Genomic DNA, 18254 nt, shown 5'->3' with positions numbered 1-18254 from the left:
ACATGACTAAAGGATTTAGCACAAAGTAGTCTTGATCCTCCCTCTCCCTCCTCTCCACAAGGGCTTAACAGGCCACATCGGGGTGAGGGAGGATGTACAGCAGCGCTGCTCACTCTGGAGGGCAGCCGGTCCAGTTTCCAGGCCTTAGTGAGTGTGCGAGCGAACTCTGTTCTGCTTCTTCTCGACTGTGCAAAGCAAGGCTGGGAAGGGGGTCTACCTTCCCAAACATCCTGAATCCATCACGTCACACTATCGTATTAGCCTCCTTGACGTTCCTCAGACTTGGCAGGTTTGTTCCCCATGCCAAGGCTTTGGACTGGTTCTTCCGTCCTGGAATGTTCTGCCACCAGACATCCTGTGACTGGTTCCTTCTTATCTTTCAGCTCAAGTGTCAGCCCTTCAGTGAGTTCTGCACACATTCTTGCCCACAACATCCAGTACTGTTTGTTTTTCCATCGGAGAGCTTAGCCCTGCCATTAATAGTTGGAGAATGCACTGCGCATGTCAGCACCCCCGGAGGCTCACTGGAGCCAGCTGGATCATCTAATACCACTTTGGATCTTCACTACAGCAAACTTTTTTTTTCCCCCTTCAAGACAGGGTTTCTCTGTGTAGCCCTGACTGACCTGGAACTAGCTCTTTAGACCAGACTGGCCTCGAACTCACAGAGAACTGCCTGCCTCTGCCTCCAGAGTGCTGGGATTAAAGGTAAGTGCCACCACCACCCAGCAGAACAGCAATTTAAGATGAGAAAAATTTAGGACTTTGGACTGCTAGGACAATACCCGTAGCTCCCAGCAAGGTCAAGGACTACCTGTTATCTGCTGGGGCCATTCCAACGTCAGCTGATAATGTGTTTATTGCATTACTTTAGTACAGTTGGCCTGCCTCACCTGGAATCCAACAGCCTAATCTGTTCATAACTTTCTGCTCGCTGCCCAAGAAAGAATGCTTCCTCCAGGGCAGACACTCAAGACAGCTCTCTGGCCCTGGTCTACTATGGAGCCCCACTTCTCTGTCCGCTCCATGCAGGCTAGAACCTGAATTAAGCCTGGACTACTCTTCTGAGGCTACATTCGCGGGTTATCTTGTTAACAATTTAGCTGGCTCGGCTACCCTTTGGCCAGGGCCTATGTATTATGAGTTAGGTGTCTCTCTATTGGCCCAAGGACCTCAGTGTGCCCCAGCCACAACGCGTATGTCTTTCTGACGTTTGCCCCCTCTTCTGAGTGTCATATCCAGCCTGGTCCCCGGTGTGGGGACAGCCCAGTCACCAGTGTGCTGCACTACGTGGCCCACGCTCAGCACGCAGCTCAGAGGCATGCATCCGCCTGTTGCGACCCTTCCGACGTGACTCTGCTGCCACAGAGTGGGGTCCAGGCTGCGGACGGGGCCCAGGCTGCGGGCGGCACATTCGCAGGGAGTTTGCCCCTCCACCGCCGCCCGGCTCCACCAGCTGCAGGAAGTCTCGGTACCAGAGTTTAGGGCCTGGGGGTGCAGGGGCTGCTGCCTCCTCAGCCCGTGCCAGTCTTTCGGCCTGCACCGCACTCAGCACGTGCAGCACCAGGCGACACAGTGGCCGTGAAAAGCCTTGTTCGACCGCAACGCACAGATACACGCCGGAGTCCTGGCGCCGCAGCCTACGCAGCAGCAGCCCCCGGGATGTCCGCTCAAGTCGCTCCTCGGCAAGCACCTGCGTGTGAGGGCAGGCACAGAAGCAAAGGGTCATTTGGAGCCAAAGCTGGACGAGGATCATAGATGGCGGCCATACTCACTTAGAGGCTAGGTGCGCAGGAATAGGAAGCCTTAGGATGAAGATTCTATCTGGGTGAGAGGGGTTAGTTGAATGAGGGATGAGGGAGACAGGAAACCTCGGTGGGCTGAGGTAGAGGGTGGGTCAGGAGTCCAGTTGGACACAGTGGGGCATCACTGGGCTGTGGAGTTCAACTAAGGACTGAACGGGTAAGGAATCTGACTTCAGGGCCTCATTGAACTGGACTCCTGTGAGGTACAAGTCAAAGGCCTCCTTGGGCAGGGGATGGCTTCTCTTAGATGGGCCTGCTTAGGAAGGGTGGAGGGAGGCACACCTGGGTGTGAGCCACCTCCCCTGCACGATGGAAGGTCCACTCCACATGCGCCTGTAGCGAGCGGGGCTCACACTCCAGAAAGGCACTGCCGTTCTCCACGCCTAAGACCTTCCGCTCCAACAGCGCAGGGTGAGAGGAGTCTTGAGACATGAAGGTAAAATTCAGACAAGGTAAGGCTGGGTGTGGCAATTTCAAGGCCTGAGGGTAGGAGTTGATGGGATACTCACCCCCAGAGCACAGGGTGCTAGGGTCACCGTTCCTTATGTCTTGCCTTCGGAACCGCCTGAGGAAGATATTAAAACCTGTAAACCCTTCTCTGCTGGTGGTGGAGCAGTAAGTGACCCCGCCCTCCCAGTGGCCCAATCCAGACTCCAAGCCAGCCCACCTCTTGGCAGTAGGCTGGAAGCGTGTGCAGGCTGATCCATCCCAAGCACAGTAAGGGTCACGGGCCAGGCAGCATTCTGCGCAGGCGCGGCCTAGGGTCGTGCAGCGATGCAATGCAATCTGGGCCACCGCACTCGGCGATGCTACGTAGAGCTGGTGCTAGAGGGCACAAGAACTCCAGTCTGATTGAGGGCAGCCCTTACCTGGCTCCCTTCCGTCAGGCAGCCTTCTACCCACTTGACAGATGCGAACACTAAGGTCACATTGTCTAGCAAAGCACAAGCTATTCCTGAACTCTGGGCTGTGAAGACTAAGGAAAAGCAAGACAGTTGGGGTGCTGGCTGGTGGTGCTCCTCAGAGTTCAATTACTCACCCTTTTAGAGGAGATTTGCATGCTGGTGATGGTGGCAGAGTCCTGAAAGGGAGGCAGGACATGAGAATCAGCGTTCAATGAGTTGGGGTGATGTGTCCTAGAGTGACTGGGGACGAAGCCTCACCTCAAGCACCTGCAGCTCTTCCAGGAGAAGTCCCTCAGAGTTAGGTCGGCTGCCCTTGGGGACCGAGATCACTTTCAGCACTGTGCCCACATCTGTGGGAGTGAGAAGAGGGAGCGACTTGCTTTTCCCTGCAAGCAAGTGCAGTGCCCGCCTGAGTGCTGTGGGGTGTCATTGTAACTGGGCAAAGGCGTGTTACATTTGTTTCTGCTGCATTTGTTTAATTATGTAAAAATGTGTTTACTGTTGCACCTTGCCAGCCTAAGGCACCTGATTGGGCTAACAAAAAGCTGATTGGGGGCTGGAGAGATGGCTCAGTGGTTAAGAGCACTGGCTGCTCTTCTAAAGGTCCTGAGTTCAATTCCCAGCTACCACCTGGTGGCTCACAACCATCTGGTGTTCTCCTCTGGTGTGGGGGCATGCATGGAGGCAAAATGTTGTATACATAACAAATAAATCTTTAAAAAAATAAAATAAAAAGCTGAATGGCCAATAGTTAGGCAGGAGCGGAATAGGCAGGACTGGCAGGCAGGGAGAATAAATAGATGAACGAGAGAATGAGGGAGAAAGACAGGGAGATGTCAGCCAGCAGACACAGTCGGGCATACAGAGGGAAAGGTAAAAAGCCCTGAGGCAAAATATAGATTGAGAGAAACAGGTTAATTTAAGAACTAGCCAGAAACAAAGCTAAGCCAGGCTGAGCATTCAAAACTCTAACAAGTCCCTGTGACCTAAAAGAAAAAAAACCTGGTATATCCATGCACACGTGCATGAATGTGTGTGTGTGTGTGTGTGTCTGTACGCACATGCACAGGCATTGTCTCCACCTTCATCGCGGTTAGGGCATGAAAAAGTGAAAATTGTAAGTAAGTTAGAATGAATAGCTAGGGCAGCCTTCGGAAAGTGGGGCCATAGCCCAGACAAAGGTGTAGATATTAGATGGGGCTCTGTGTCCTATGGACTAGCTATTGTGATGAGACCCTGACCTGTACCAATGAAGAGAACATCGTAGTGTCCATCGGCAGCTGCTACGCGGTCTGCAGCGATCTGGGTGAAGGTGTACCCAGCTCCCACTTGGAGGAAGAGAGGGCGCCCCCCCACGGGCAGGACTGGGTTGTACATGAGAGGGTGGTTCCGAGCGAACTGGATAACATCATCTGGGAAGTCCTTGGTGGAACTGAAGGTGCCAAAGGTCTTGCTGGGGCACTACGGAAGGCAAGGCACGTCAAGCAGAGATACACACTTAGGATTTCGTGGTCAGCCCCTTCATTCAGAGCCTCCAGGAACAGGAAAGGTAAGAAGGGACAAGAGCCTTTCCCGGTGAACCTTAGGCTGAAAGGGCACATGGTCTCACTCTGCAGTTCTGTCATATGGGGGCGACATTTCTTCACCCATACCAGAAGGAAGAAATCGGACCCCCGACAAAACCCCCAGGCCAAAGTCAAGTTCTCTACCCTTGAGACTTCGAAGCTGATTGTTGCAAGCAGTCCCTAGCAACGCACCATGCCAGGTCGTGGGTAGGGGACACGACCCTGGTAGGACACCCACTGATGTGTAGGCCCCTCCTTGTGAGCAAAGGGTCCCAAGAAGGCTCGGCGCACGTCATTCATGCTGTATACGCACACAGCGGAGCCCTGGAAGACGCCACTGCGAGCAATGAAGAGAACGAAGTGAGCGCCCGCAAGCCAAACTGACTGCCCAAGGGAACTCCCACTTCCGGCCCCTCACCTGGAGGTGGAAAAGACGGCATAGAGAAGTGGTGTCTGGCGGTCCCGGGAGGTCAAAAGAAACACATCCTCTGTAAGAAAAGGAAAGGTTGGCAGAGCAGTACACACCACCCCAGGCTCCTGGATTCTGCACCCTCGGCTCCTCCCCTGATGCCGTCTCTCATTTAAGACACTCACGAAGTTGGTCAAAATGGGTGTCACCCTCAACTCCAGGTACTGAACACACAAGCCTCGCCTTCAGAAATGTGGTCCATTTGTTGACCAAGCTGCGCTGGCCACCCAGGTCATTCTGTTCACAGGATCGGAGGGGATGAGCACAAGACCATTCATTGCAGGCAAAGGGTCGGAGCAAAGGTAACCAGGGAGCGAATGGCCCAGTGTCTCCTTACCCTGCAGATCTGGCCAACGCGGGACACAGTCATTCGTCCCATTGCCGGTGCTGCTTCCACCGCAGACTCACGGAAGAAGAAATAGATTTTATCGTCGTCAGGGTTCTCGCTCTCTGGGATCCAAAAGACCTTGACAAACTTGGGTTCTAGACCAAACAGGAGGCATGGTATCAGCGGGTCCTAATCCTGGCCCCAGCATTTTACCCATCAGTAGACTCCTGCAACTCCAAGACCCATCCCCAAGATCAGCATCTGCAAAGCAAGAAGCAGCCACGAGGCGGCAGTAGAGACCATAGCTACAAGCACAAGCAGGCTGTCCCGCTCCCCTTTACAGGGTTTCTGATCATGCAACACTTTCTTACACGTGCCAGGAAAAGACGGAGATGGGGTATCTGTTTTCACCTTCATTCATAAACTTTTCCTCCCTACCAGATCAAATACTCCCTCTCCCTCCTTCCGTTCCTCCTACTGTCCCATAGTAAAGGACTCCTATCGGTACTAGTTCTCTGAGTTTGTTTCTTGGCTGGCCTCAGGGCCTTTGAGTTAGTCATTCCCCTTATCTGGAATGCTCTCCCAATTCCGTTAGCTGGTTTTCTTGTGTTCTGGAAGCTGTTAATAACTTGTACCTCCTCCCAGCAACTACTTCCTTTCCTCAACCCAAACTCCTTTTCCCTTTACTTTCCAGGGGCGTCATGGTCCCCGGAATTTATGTCATTATGTGCTTGTTCTGAGATTCATGGACTCAAAGGCGCTTGCCCGGTTCTGGGACCCTGGCACAGTGCCTGATTATGGGACACACTTGGAGAGTCTTCACCCATCGCTCTCTTGCTTTTTCTTTGTGTGGCATCTTCCCTGTGGAGGATGGCAGTTCCCTCCCAGGTGTTCCCACTAAGCTTCTCACCATTGAGCCAGCGAGAATCATGGGGTTCTGTTCGGAGACTCGGATTCTGGCCCAGGCTGCGGAAGATGGTAAAGTCCCGGCCCATGAGGTCTGCTGCCACCCCCGAATACAGTTCTTCCCCTGCAGACAGGGCAAGGGGTGTTCAGCCAGCTGCAAACTATCGGAGTAAAAGTTGCCTAGGGAGTTCTGGGGGTGCTCAGGGAGTCAAGGCTATAGGGTATCTGAGGGGGTGCCCTTGGGACATGTGAAGTTCTAGGATTTCCAGGGGGGTCTAGAGTTACGTTGGGTGCCGCCTTTGGACTCACCCACCAGCACGGAGGCAGCCCGGTGCCTTGGGTCATAAGGGCTCTTTCCCTTGCCATCCTCAAGTTTCTTCAGGTCCAGTCTAAGCATGGGTTCCTGGGAGGTGTGTGGGGGCTGTTAATGCCAGGTCCTCCACCGTGACCCCCGCTTCCCTGCTCTCAAGTCCTGGTTTTACCTCCAGCCGGTGGCCCACTTCCACAAAGGCACAGGTTGGGTGGAAGGCCCCGGTGCCACAGGCCAGCAGGTGTGTGTGGTTATAGGTGTGCAGCAGCTTCACAAAGTTCATGCACTCCGTCTGGTAGGCAGGTGGGAGAGGGGTGGGGCAGGAGGAGGCAATCAGGCTTTCCCCAGGGAGACAGCCCTCGGGAGTTACAGTTCAGTCCAGGGAAGCACTAACAGGGACCCCAGGGACCCCAGGGACCACAGAGACCACAGGGACCACAGGGACCACAGAGACCCCAGGGACCACAGGGACCCCAGGGACCCGAGTGCCCTACTGTCTGACAAGTCCTGCCTATCCTCACAGGGTGGCTACATGAGGAAGTACACATATGCACAGCCCCCCCACCCCGTGACTCAGATGCCCCCAAGAACAACCCTGACTCACCACCTCCAGACATCATCAGCCTTGACCTCCCTGCCCTTACCCTAGCCAGAACAGGCTAGCCTCTCTCTCAACCTCTCAACCCTGGGGTGAGGGCCTCCCCACCCCCACCCTCCTCCGTGTGCTCCCCCCTCCCCGTTGAATAGCCGACACTCACACCAATGTCCTTCCCTGCCCAGTTGCACTCTTCGCGCCATTCCACAGGGGCCGGCCAGGCCAGCTATGGGGTGGGAACACAGGTTAGGGACTTGGGATGTTCTTTATTTGGGGATTTCTCCATCCAGTTGCCCACCCCTTTGGGTTTCTCTAGAGCCTAGGGCTTAGACAGTCTGGAGTAGGATCCTAAGGCTTTGCCCTGGGGTAGCACTTATACTGGGTAAGATTAGGGGTCCCTGGCACCTTCTTGGCTCGTTTGCTGATGTTATCGAGGCTGAGGGAAGCCACATGGTTCTCAGCACCCACGAACAGGCGTCCGCGCTCCTCATCCACCAGTAAGGCTTCGTAACAGCAGGTGCGCTCCAGTCTGAAGGTTCGGACACCATGCTGGGCCTGTAACTCTGCAGGGAGAGATACACCGAGTACTTGCCTGCCTGTCATGACAGGAACATCCTCAAGGCCCTGCCTGGTTGTCTGTCTACAGACCAAGGCTATTTGTGTGACCCAAACCACACACATGGACACTTACAGGCATGTGAGCTTATGTGTATGAAGACTGGCCCACCCAGGTACACGGACAGAGTTACAGGGTAGGTGGTGCAGCGCCCAGTCAGGAGAGAGAAGATTTAGGAAAACATGTACAGACAAGCGGATTGCCATGCTGGGAGGCCAGGCTCATGGACACCAGAATCTAGGAGAGGCAGAGCAGGTAGGAACGGAAAGGCAGAATTCCATCCCTAACAAGTCAGGCTTCCCTGTCACCCTCTTTCCAGCTTGGATTCAGCAGTTGGCCACCAAATGCCACTGCTCAGGGCCCAGCTTCTGTGCAAGGGGTATAATAAGAAGGGGCTCTGCTGGCCCCAGAACCTTGACTTCCCTACAAAGAGGCATGGTTTGCCTTGGGATGGGGAATGAAACAGAGACAAGGACTGTTGCTATGGAGACAGTAGGTGTTCTCCTTGGGAAAGCATGAGGAGAATGTAGGCAGAGAGGTTTGGGCCTGAGGCTAGAACAGGGTTAACTGGAGATGGCCTAAGAATGCCCCCAACCCAGCAAGTGTCCAGTGATGGGCATGCATATGCTGGTACCAGCAAGTCTTTCCACACTGGGCCCTTTTCCTGTTCACCTCAAGCCCGCCCTCAATCTGCCAGGTGCACCTACCTTGAAAGGAGAGCCGAAGGCGTGGAAGGTTAGGGGCAGCGTCCCCCAGCCCCGCTGCCCAGAGAAGGGCCAGGCCTGGAATCATGGCGGCGGCCTCGGCCCGCCCCATGCCGGCAGCTCAGGGCGCTCAGGGTTCAGCAGGCGTGTGTGGAGGAGCCTTCAGCTGCCCTGGACTCTGCCCCAGGATCTGGAAAAGAGTCGGCAGCAAGGCAGAGAGGGTAAGGGCGGGAGGGCATGGGGGAGTCCCAAGGGATCAGATTACAGCCCCTAGGGAAAGAGGCTGGGGGGTCGCATACCGTTTCCTCTCCACCAAGGGTGCCCCGCCTGGCCACAATCAGAGACACACCCACACTGGGCACACCCTCAGGGTCACCCTGCACTGGCAGGCACCCGCCCCACCACGTCACCCTCCTCAGTCACCTCCCCTCCTCTACACATACTCACAAACATTAATTCACAAACACTACGCACCCACTACATGCCAGCCTGGGGCAGGGACGAGGATACCGACGGCACAGACAAGGTCCCCAGGCAGTAAAGGGCAAAGGGCCAGCAAGGAGTCAGATCCTGTGGTTATTTCAGAGGGCACCAAGTGCAATGAGCAAAACAGCTGATGAAGGGAGAATGGCAGGAGGGGCTGAGGCCTCTGAGGTGGTTGTGCACCCACTGACGGGGAGGGAGATGCAGAGGGACTTTGGGCAGTGGAGCAAGGCTGTGGCTGCCGAAGGATATGAACAGGTTTCCTCCGAGGGTCCCTTCGTGAACATGCGTACATGAACAGTGTGAGCACATGCATATGTATAAATGTCTGTGAGCAAACACATGCCACACCTGTATAGATTTGTCAGGTGCGCAAATGTGCATACACTTATGTGGCATTGTGTGTAAATCTATTCCGTGTGTACCAGCATAAAATATGCCTGTTTGGTACATGGGTCACATCTGTGCATGGGCTAATGTGTGGACATGCATAGTGGACATGCAAGGGAATACAAAAGCAGGATCAATCTCTCCCTTTGACTCTAACATAGAAATGGGACCTGTTCTTCCCAGGACCCCCACCCAGACCCATGCCAAATTCAGCAGCCCCCCTTCCCCCTCTCTGTCACTAATTGTTTCCTCTCTGCAGCCTAAGGGGGGAAGCAGCTAAGCATGCAGAGACTAATGTCAAGCTTGAGTCCCGAGAGAGGAGTAAGGCGACCCCTCTTCTCCAGGTAGAACAATGATTTGTCCTCCAAGTCCCTTCCAATTCTGGGTCTTAGTTTTCCTGTCTTTGAGCCTCTCCACTGAACCAGACATTTTGCCTGTCACACTCAGGTGGAGCTAGGTTCTGGCTGCTATGGCCACCCTCCTTTAAGGGAGCAGGCAGGACAGGTTGGGCACAGGGGTCAAGGTCACAGACCCCTCCTCCCTCTAGTCTCTACCGCCCCTCACCAGCTTCTAGACCCCTCCCAGGTCAGGACCCCAGTCTCTCTCCTTTCATTTGCTGACACTTGCCTCTGCCTCTTCTCAGGGTCAGGAAGTCTGTGAAGCTTACATGGGCTGTCTTCCCGCACTCCTCCAAGAACTCCGCAAAAGGGTCTCCCACCTTAACCCCTCATTCCTGGAGAAGGGGAGCAGGCTAGGGCCCACAGGGCACCCTCTGACGGCTCCTTTAAGTAGAAGCCCCCGCCCCCACTAGGCCAGCCACCTCCCAGAATACCATAAAGTTTGCAGGGCTACAGGGTGGATCGGGTGACCGGCACAGGCAGCTGGGACTGGCTGGAGATGGTGGCCCCTCAGGAGTGGAATGGGAGCAAGGGTCGAGCAGGTAGAGGTGGCCCTCTCCTGCTGGATCACAAGGTGAAGGGCGCCCCAAATAGTAGTCCCAGAAACTTGGCAATCAGCTAAGACAAAGCAGGTAGAAACGGCAGAGACCCTCCCTGACAGTTCTCCTTGTGCAGCCGGCGGAAGGAATGGTAGAGCAGGCAGTCCGGTCCTCACCTGTCTCCTCCACAGCTGAGGGATGACTGGACACTCCGCAGCAGCAATCTCAGTTCCTGGGAGCTGGCTGTAATAGGTGGGTCAGAGGTCAGGGAAGGCACTCTCCTCCCCTCTCCTGGGCCCCAGCCCCAGTGGCTTCCTTACCAATTGGACCTCTTAAAACTTCAGCTGTCTGGCCCTCAGTGGCTGTGATGACAGCCAGGCAGGAAAAAAAGATGCGGGGGGGGGAGGGAAGACACAGAAAAATCTCACTTCTGCTGAGTGTGAGTGTGTGGGCCCATCCCGAGAGCCCAGCTAGGCTGGGGCCAGGAGAAGACTGCTGGGAGGTGGAGTACTATGGACTCCAGCCTCTCTTCCAAGCTGGGAAGACTGCCCTGCCCATCAAGGCCAGAGCCGGGCACCTGAGGGAGGTTTCTGTAGAGTTATTTTTGTTTGTTTGAAGGCAGGGTCTCATGTAGCCAGGGCTGGCTTCCAGTTTGCTAGGTAGTCAAGGATGGCCTTCAGCTCCTGCTCCTCCTACCTCTGCTTCTCGAGTGCTGGGCCAGGGGTAAGGCAGATAGGACAGACTCTTCTAACTCTTGACTTTGGTGCCCAGGTAAGGGAGGTACCTGGGATCTTGTCCTGTACCCTGTTTGTACTCTTAGGGGCACTTTCAAGGTCTGGATATCGTCTCGGTTTCCCCAAGGCTGACAGCAGGATCTCAGCGGTCAGAGACCTCCAGCCTCCGCTGTCTGTCACAGTTTTGCTACAAACTGCCTGGGTGTCAGCCAGTCAGAGATAAGGGGACACAGACAGAGATAAGGGGAGACTTATCTTCCCGGGAGTCTACTCTGAGGCCTTGCCTCAGGACCCAGTGTTCCTGGCCTGCCTGTGTAGCGGCAGCAGGAGAAACTAGAGGGGTTCAGGAGGGTGCCTAGAGGAACTTAAGGCTTCTAGGATGAGGTCGTGCCCTGCTCCTGGGCTGACTGCCTCTCCCCATGGACCAGACCAGCTTCCTCTGGCCTCATGCAAGCAAACAACATTCTTTGGCTGTTTACAATTTTCCACCCAGCAGCCAAGATCAGCAAGTGCCTTTGAGGCCCCTGCCCACCCCTGCTGTGTCCCCAGTCTGCCCAGACTGCCTCCAGTTCAAGGGAATGAGCTGTCTCTGGCCCACTCAAGACAGGTGGCTCGTTCCTGCAGATATGTCTCCTCCCTCGAAGAGGAAGGGATGGATGGGCAGCAGGTTCTTCCCACAATCCCGGGGTTCATCATGCCTGGCTGGGGGTGGGTTGTCCCTTAGAGACAGCACTTCAGGTGTTGGTATTCAAGTGTCACAATCAGACTCTCAAGACTCTGGAATGAGGCCATCTTGGCCTGGGTCTGAAACCCAGAGAGGCAGTTGGGGTCCTGCTTACACCCCTGCTCTGGGACATCCACGAGCACAGCACAGGTCTGCCTGGGTTCTTCCTGTGGGTTGCCCACTGACGGCACAGCCTGCCGAGGCCGTGGCTTTTCCTTTGGGAAATAACTGGGTTGTCGCACCAAGTTGCAGCAGTTGGCCCTCCCCCCACCCCCTCCCCTGCCATTGAATCTACTCCTTTGCACCCCGCTTGGGCTGCCCGCAGTATAGCTGCTACAGCCCACCTTCTGATGAAGTCTGCGCACATGCCAGTGCCCTGGGCTCCTGGGATCTCAGGCGCCTTACTCACACCTGCTTTTGCAATCAAAGCCGGTGTCTCCATGTTACAACCGTCCCCCACTGGCCACGTAGGCACCAGGTCACGTGACTGTGAGGACTGAAGCTTGGTACCAGGAGGTGGTAAGGCGCAGCCATGAAGCCTAGCTTCCTGACAGAACAACACTTGCCCCCAATCTCCTGTGAAAAAGCCAAGGGACTGACAGCTCAGTCCCCACCCATAAACCCCAAGTCTGGTCTCCATGTCCAGGAGACCCCCAGCCCACCTTTTGGAAAGATCAGTTCCTCCCTTCCTTGCCTGTTGCCCTTCCCTTCAGTGGGCCATGTCAGAGCTGAGGTGGAAGAGCAGCGGCAGGAGACGCCACCAAGAGCTTTGGACCTAGCGGGAGGTGGTGGTGCACGCCTTTAATCCCAGCAGTCAGGAGGTAGAGACAGGTGGATCTCTGTGAGTTCGAGGTCAGCCTGGTTTACAAGTTCAAGGACAGGCTCCAAAGCTACAGAGAAATTCTGTCTCAAAAAACCAAAGGGAAAAAAAAAGAGCTTTGGGCCTTTAGCTGTGGCCCTCCCCCTGCTGGCTCCACCCCTGCCTTCCCTCCCTCCCTCGTGCACATTCCTCACAAGCTGAGGTCAACCCCTCTGGGATGGGGAGTCCCCCCCTCAACCAGCCACATCACAGTTCCACACTAACTCCTGTTTTCTTCATTGCCCAGCAGAGTGGAGTGGGGAAGCCAGGGGAGAAGGGGTGGGGCCTCTACAGCCTTTGAGGGAGGGGCTACACCAGGAAAGCTGCAGAAGTAGACTGTAGGACACTCTGTACTTATCATCAGACATTTACATAAATTACATTTGCATACATACACATTCCCTAAACTGGATATAGAGAGCCTCCCTGGAAGCCCTGATCTGGGGGGTGTGCTCTGTATGTGCTGGTGGAGTTGAAGATGTTGGGGATCCCCAGAACCTATATTTAGGGAATAACGGAATAACTCTCTCATTCTCTCTCTCTCTCTCTCTCTCTCTCTCTCTCTCTCTCTCTCTCTTTCCTAAGACAGGGTGTCTCTGTGAAGGCCTGGTTGTCCTGGAACTCAATTTGTAGACCAGGCCGACCTTAAACTCAGAGATCCGCCGCCTGCCTATGCCTCCCAAGTGCTGGATTAGAGGGGTGGGCCACCACCTGCCAACTCTGTAGTAGTGCAGAAAGAGACAGGACTGAATTCAGACTCTGCAGCTCATCAGATGAGTGTCCCCAAGGTGGAGCTTAGAGAGAGAGCTTATAGAGAGAGCTTATAGCTCACTCTCCCCATCTCCCCATTCCCTTCAATGTCACCACTGCGCCAGGCAGGCTGGGCGCGTGCTAGAGGAACAGCTGGTGTGTGTTGTTGCCAGTGCAGGTCTGGGCGCCTTATGAGGACCCTGAGGGAAACCTTTCTCTGCCCTTCTCTGCTGTGGCTACCATCCCAGCCTCAGGCTCAGCTCGTCTCCCACCCATCTCTCCCTGCGCAGCCACTCTCTCCACCCTCAAACCATCCTGTCCAGGGCGCCATCAGAGCCTCCCTCCTTCCCTTGGGGATTCAGTAGAATTCTCAAAAGTCCCCACCCCACCCCTAGCAGTACCCAAGACCACCCCTCCTAGGAATTTTATCATAGATATCACTGAAGAGGCCGGGAGGTGGTGGTACATGCCTTTAATCCCAGCACTCGGGAGGCAGAGACAGGCAGATCTCTGTGAGTTCGAGGCCAGCCTGGTCTACTAGAGCTAGTTCCAGTACGGGCACCAAGGCTACAGAAAAACCCTGTCTTGAAAAAAAAAAAAAAGAAAGAAAGAAAGAAAGAAAAAGATATTGCTGAAGATAGGGCAAGACTCGCCCTACGTGGTTCCTGCCTCTGATAGGATCCCTGGGATCAACCTTCATCTGCATCTCAACTTGGTTTGCAGGAGCTTGTAGAGACTGCAACTCTGCAACCCTGGCCTGGAGTCCACAGCACATCCCTAGGTCAGCCTTGCCATTCTTCTAGGGCTCCAGTGGCCCCATTGCTGGAATGCATAGAGTTTTTGTTGCCAAAATGTTACGTGGGCTGTGCCTGAGCCCTTTAGAGTCACCTGCTGCACCCTCCTTCACAGTTCATTAGCCACCTCAGCTATTATTCCTCTTCTGTGGAAGATCCCTTCTCTCTTCTTGTCTTGACTTCCCACATCTTTTATAATTTATTTTCATTTTGTGTGCATTGGTGTTTTGCCTGCATTTCTGTCTGTGCGAGTGTGTCAAATCACCTTAAGCTGGATCACAAACAGGCATTATTTCAAACTTCAGAGCCACTGTGGGGGCAACAGCAGGAACCAGCATCACTGGGAACCCTACAATCTGGAGATGTCCAGCAGAGAGAGATGCAGGAGAGAGCATGCCTGTAGGAAACTTCTCCACTTTCCTGGGCCTCCTGGGTTATCGTGAGGCTCAGGGATTAATGCAGAAGATACATCTCAGGTCCCCCTTTTACTCTGCTCCAGGCCTCCCGAAACTGACTTTCCCCCAACCCTAATGAGATCAGAAAGTAGAGGTGGGAAATGATGCCACACTCTGATTTTTCTCCCAACCAAGATTACCTGCAAGGTTACATCTCCATTAAGATTAAGGAATTAGCATTCGCCTTTAATCCCAGCACTCAGAAGGCAGAGGCAGGAGGATCTCTGAGTTCGAGGTCAGTGTGGTCTACAGAGCAAGTTTCAGGACAGCCAGGTCTACACAGAGAAACCCTGTCTCCAAAAAAAACGGGGGGCAGGGTTTTGTTGAAGGCCACTTGTTTGTTTTTGGCTGTCCAGACTCTAAATAACCACTCAGAAACTATATTATTTAAATCACTGTTTGGCCAATCAAGTTTATTGTTAGCTAGCTTTTATATCTTTGGTTAACCCATTTTTATTAATTTGTGTATTGTCATGTGGCTGTGGCTTACCGGGTAAAGTTTTGCCTGGCATCCAGCATCTGTCTCTGGCTTTTCCCTGACTCTACCTACTCTTTCTATATATATCTTAGATGGCTATATTCTGTTAAGCCATTGGCCAAAAGCAGCTTCTTTATTCATTAACCAATAAAAGCAACACATAGACAGAAGGATTCCCATTTCAAAGGGGGACTGGAGAGATGGCTCAGTGGTTAAAAACACTGCTCTTCCAGAGGACCCAGGTTCAATTCCCAGCACCCACACAGCAGTTCACAACTGTTTGTGATCCAGCTTAAGGTGATTTGACACCCTCATACAGACATAAATGCAGGCAAAACACCAATGCACACAAAATGAAAATAAATTATAAAAGATGTGGGAAGTCAAGACAAGAAGAGAGAAGGAACCATGCCCTTCACCTCTGTCTTCCTTGAACCCTGATACCTGCCACTGTGTGGCTAAGGCTGAATGTCTGGCAGGCATGCACTTGCTGTAACACAGCAGTACACATGCCCCAACTGGCTGGAGGCCATCACCCTGAGCACATAATGGGGGTTGCCTTTTATTCCAATTGCAGTGGAGCTGGGGAGATGCAGACCAGTGGCAGTGATGAAAGTCCTAAGATCCGGTTGGTGTCTGGGGATGGGCTTACACACCCAACAGCCAAGAGACACTGCAGTCTTTTAGTCTTTTTTTTCCCCTTTCTTTCTTATTTTTACTTTTATTTATTTGTTTTTTATTAATATTTATTGAGCTCTACATTTTTCTCTGCTCCCCTCCCTGCATCTCTTCTCCCCCCTTCAATCCTCCCCCAAGGTCCCCATGCTCCCAATTTACTCAGGAGATCTTGTCTTTTTCTACTTTCTACTTCCCATGTAGATTAGATCTGTGTATGTCTCTCTTAGTGTCCGCACTGTTGTCTAAGTTTTCTGGGATTGTGGTTTATAGGCTGGTTTTCTTTGCTTTATGTTTGAAAACCACCTATGAGTGAGTACATGTGATAATTGTCTTTCTGTGTCTGGGTTACCTCACTCAATGTTTTCTAGCTCCATCCATTTTCCTGCAAAATTCAAGCTGTCGTTATTTTTTTCTGTTGTGTAGTACTCCATTGTGTAAATGTACCACATTTTCCTTATCCATTCTTCAGTTGAGGGGCATTTAGGTTGTTTCCAGGTTCTGGATATGACAAAAAAAAAAGCTGCTATGAACATAGTTGAGCACATGTCCTTGTGACACGATTGGGCATCCTTTGGATATATACCCAAAAGTGGTATTATTGGGTCTTGAGGAAGGTTGCTTCCTAATTTCCTGAGAAATCGCCACGCTGACATCCAGAGGGGTTGTACCAGCTTGCATTCCCACCAGCGATGCAGAAGTGTTCCCTGAGACACTGTAGTCTTATTGTTGCCCCTGTCTGTCTCCCAAGGTCACTGCGAGCTGGGCTGACCACACCACTGAAGTCAGGGCTGCTCTGCTTTTGCCTGAAGCTAGCCTGGGGATCTTGGTCTAAGGATGTGTATGTAGTGATTTTTGAGGGACATCAGAAGTTAAGGCTCTGGGGCTGTTGATACGGCTCAACAGGTAAAGGCGATTGCCACCAAACCTGATATTCTGAGTTCAGTGCCCAAAACATACATCGTGAAAGGAGAGAACTGAATCCCACAAGCATGCTGTGGCACACACGTGGGGAGATTTACATAAATAAAGTGTTAATATAAAAAAAGTCTTGGGTCGGGGTTGGGGATTTAGCCCAGTGGTAGAATGCTTGCCTAGCTAGGCGTGCTTTGAAACATGGTGAGAGATTCCATCAGGACTAGGCAGTCCCTGCAGTCACAGAAGCCCTGGCTGTAATCCCAGGAAGGGCCCCTTTCCCATTCTGCACAGGACATCTGTCTCCACCTGCCTGCTGGACCTGCCTCTTCCCCACAGTGTCCCATAAGCTCCCTTCTCTGGGCCTCTGACTCTTAGGGGTTGTTCCTTCCTTCCTCCTCTCTTCCCAGCTGTTCCGCTGCCCTACAAATAGGTTAAAAATACCGAGGCCACCACCAACCACATCAGTAGCTCCAACAACTATTTCAAGGGAGCCAGGCTCTCTTGGAAGCGGACCAGTCTCGTGGCAGTCTTCACAGTCTGGGGACTGCCCACCCTGCACTGAAAACAGGAGCTCGGGCCTCTACTTGCCTTTGGACATCCTGCTAAGAGTCTTGGACCTCATACTGTAGCTGCCCGTGGGTGTGGACATTGGGAGAGTTCTAGAGAAAGAACTCAATTTCTCTTTCCTCACTCAGCTGTTTCCCAAGAAAGGAGGAACTGCTGAGGCCCAGCCAAGAACAGCTCTAAATGGTAGGGGGTGCCTAGCTCACTAGGTACCTCCAGTTAGGGTTTAGGATACCTGGGCAATCCTTCTTGCCTCTCCGTTACCCCCTACGCATGGCTGGGAATTTCCCACCAGCTAAAGAAAGGCTGGATTGAGAAGCCGCCCCCACCAGTCCTGGGACAATGGAGCCTTATGCCCTCCAAATCAGAGCTGGAATAGAAGGAAGGGCCAAGGGCAGGTGGGGGCTTAACTGTGGGTACCGGGGCAAGCTCTGCTTGCCAGAACCACACCCAGACCCAGTGCCAAGTGAGATCCCAGGGGATCCTGGTCAAAGCCATAGAAGGCCCACCCAGGCAGGGAGGCACCGGGTGCATCAGACAGACAATGCCAGTCCCTCAAAGGCCCTCTGTGCAGGGTTCCCCTCAGGACAGAAGGAAGGAACCATCTCCGGTGCTTGCTTCCTGCTGGGCGGGCATGGTGACCCTGGAATAACTCCAGCCCGCCTGCGCATGTTGGGGTTCAGGCCTGAGCCTCAGAAGAAAGACAGGGATTTGGGGATGGCGCAGGATCCTGTTCTTGTCTGTTGTACCCCATGGCAGAGATAGCCGGAATGGCCTGAGGAACTGGGGCGGAGGAGAGGCCTAGGAAACGGGCGTTCCTTCCGACCGCCACCACAGCCTTTCATCTCCTGCCAGCATCAGAAACCCGGTGGCCTGTGGCCACTGACAGGTGTAAGGAGGCGAAGTCCCAGGTCCCGGGTCCAATCCCTCCCTCCCCCGCCTCCGCGGCGCCGACCCTCGCTCGCCCGAGAACCCAGCCGCTTTGTCAGGCCGCGGGCGCGGAGCCTCCAATGCCACACAAAGCTGCTTTTGTGTCCAGCGTCCTCCACGGGACCCGGTGACGTCAGCCTCCGTGACCAGCTCTGCAGCAGAGAGGACGGGCTGTGGCGTCCCCTGGCGGCCGGTGGCAGAGGCCTCGGAGGGTCGCCCAGTTGGCGCCGGCCTTTCGCCTACTGCTCCCTGTAGCAAGCTCAGCGCGCGACTGCCTTTGCTGTTCCTGGAAGAAAACCCAGGCATTTAGTACGGAACTGTGCCCACGCCCATTCCACGGCGTGGAATTCCACCCGGCAC

General features: G+C 53.8%; 1 protein-coding gene across 13 annotated transcripts; it reads right to left on the bottom strand.

The window, feature by feature from the left end:
• Positions 1 to 7: 7 nt before the first annotated feature.
• Positions 8 to 12367, bottom strand: Sema3b (semaphorin 3B). 13 transcript variants are annotated; one of them, XM_085688816.2, is made up of 21 exons: positions 12134 to 12367; positions 10190 to 10256; positions 9704 to 9809; positions 8678 to 8773; positions 8207 to 8393; positions 7289 to 7446; positions 7047 to 7109; positions 6461 to 6580; positions 6288 to 6381; positions 5983 to 6102; positions 5082 to 5227; positions 4870 to 4981; positions 4694 to 4763; positions 4468 to 4612; positions 3952 to 4171; positions 2969 to 3060; positions 2845 to 2886; positions 2473 to 2630; positions 2315 to 2370; positions 2088 to 2227; positions 8 to 1693 (listed from the first exon to the last, which is right to left on the bottom strand). In XM_085688816.2, the coding sequence occupies exons 5-21, from the start codon at positions 8313 to 8315 to the stop codon at positions 1271 to 1273; spliced, it is 2268 nt and encodes a 755-aa protein (XP_085544942.1). In that variant the 5' UTR covers positions 8316 to 8393; positions 8678 to 8773; positions 9704 to 9809; positions 10190 to 10256; positions 12134 to 12367; the 3' UTR covers positions 8 to 1270. The 13 variants fall into 13 exon arrangements, with proteins under 13 accessions (XP_085544942.1, XP_085544939.1, XP_085544938.1 ...); XM_085688813.2 differs by lacking the exon at positions 12134 to 12367 and adding an exon at positions 10710 to 10886; XM_085688812.2 differs by lacking the exon at positions 12134 to 12367 and adding an exon at positions 10334 to 10611.
• Positions 12368 to 18254: the final 5887 nt, after the last annotated feature.

This window comes from Myodes glareolus, chromosome 4, assembly GCF_982192425.1.
Source record: "Myodes glareolus chromosome 4, mMyoGla1.1, whole genome shotgun sequence".
In the NCBI taxonomy this organism is placed as follows: Eukaryota; Metazoa; Chordata; class Mammalia; order Rodentia; family Cricetidae; genus Myodes; species Myodes glareolus.
This window is presented reverse-complemented; position numbering and strand designations above follow the sequence as displayed.

Coding starts and splice junctions, on each gene's coding strand:
- Sema3b (XM_085688816.2), bottom strand. CDS start 8,315: ATGGGGCGGGCCGAGGCCGCCGCCATGATTCCAGGCCTGGCCCTTCTC. Junction 5,228..5,982: donor TGATTCTCGCTGGCTCAATG/GTGAGAAGCTTA, acceptor TGTTTGGTCTAG/AACCCAAGTTTGTCAAGGTC. Junction 2,371..2,472: donor TTCCAGCCTACTGCCAAGAG/GTGGGCTGGCTT, acceptor TATCTTCCTCAG/GCGGTTCCGAAGGCAAGACA.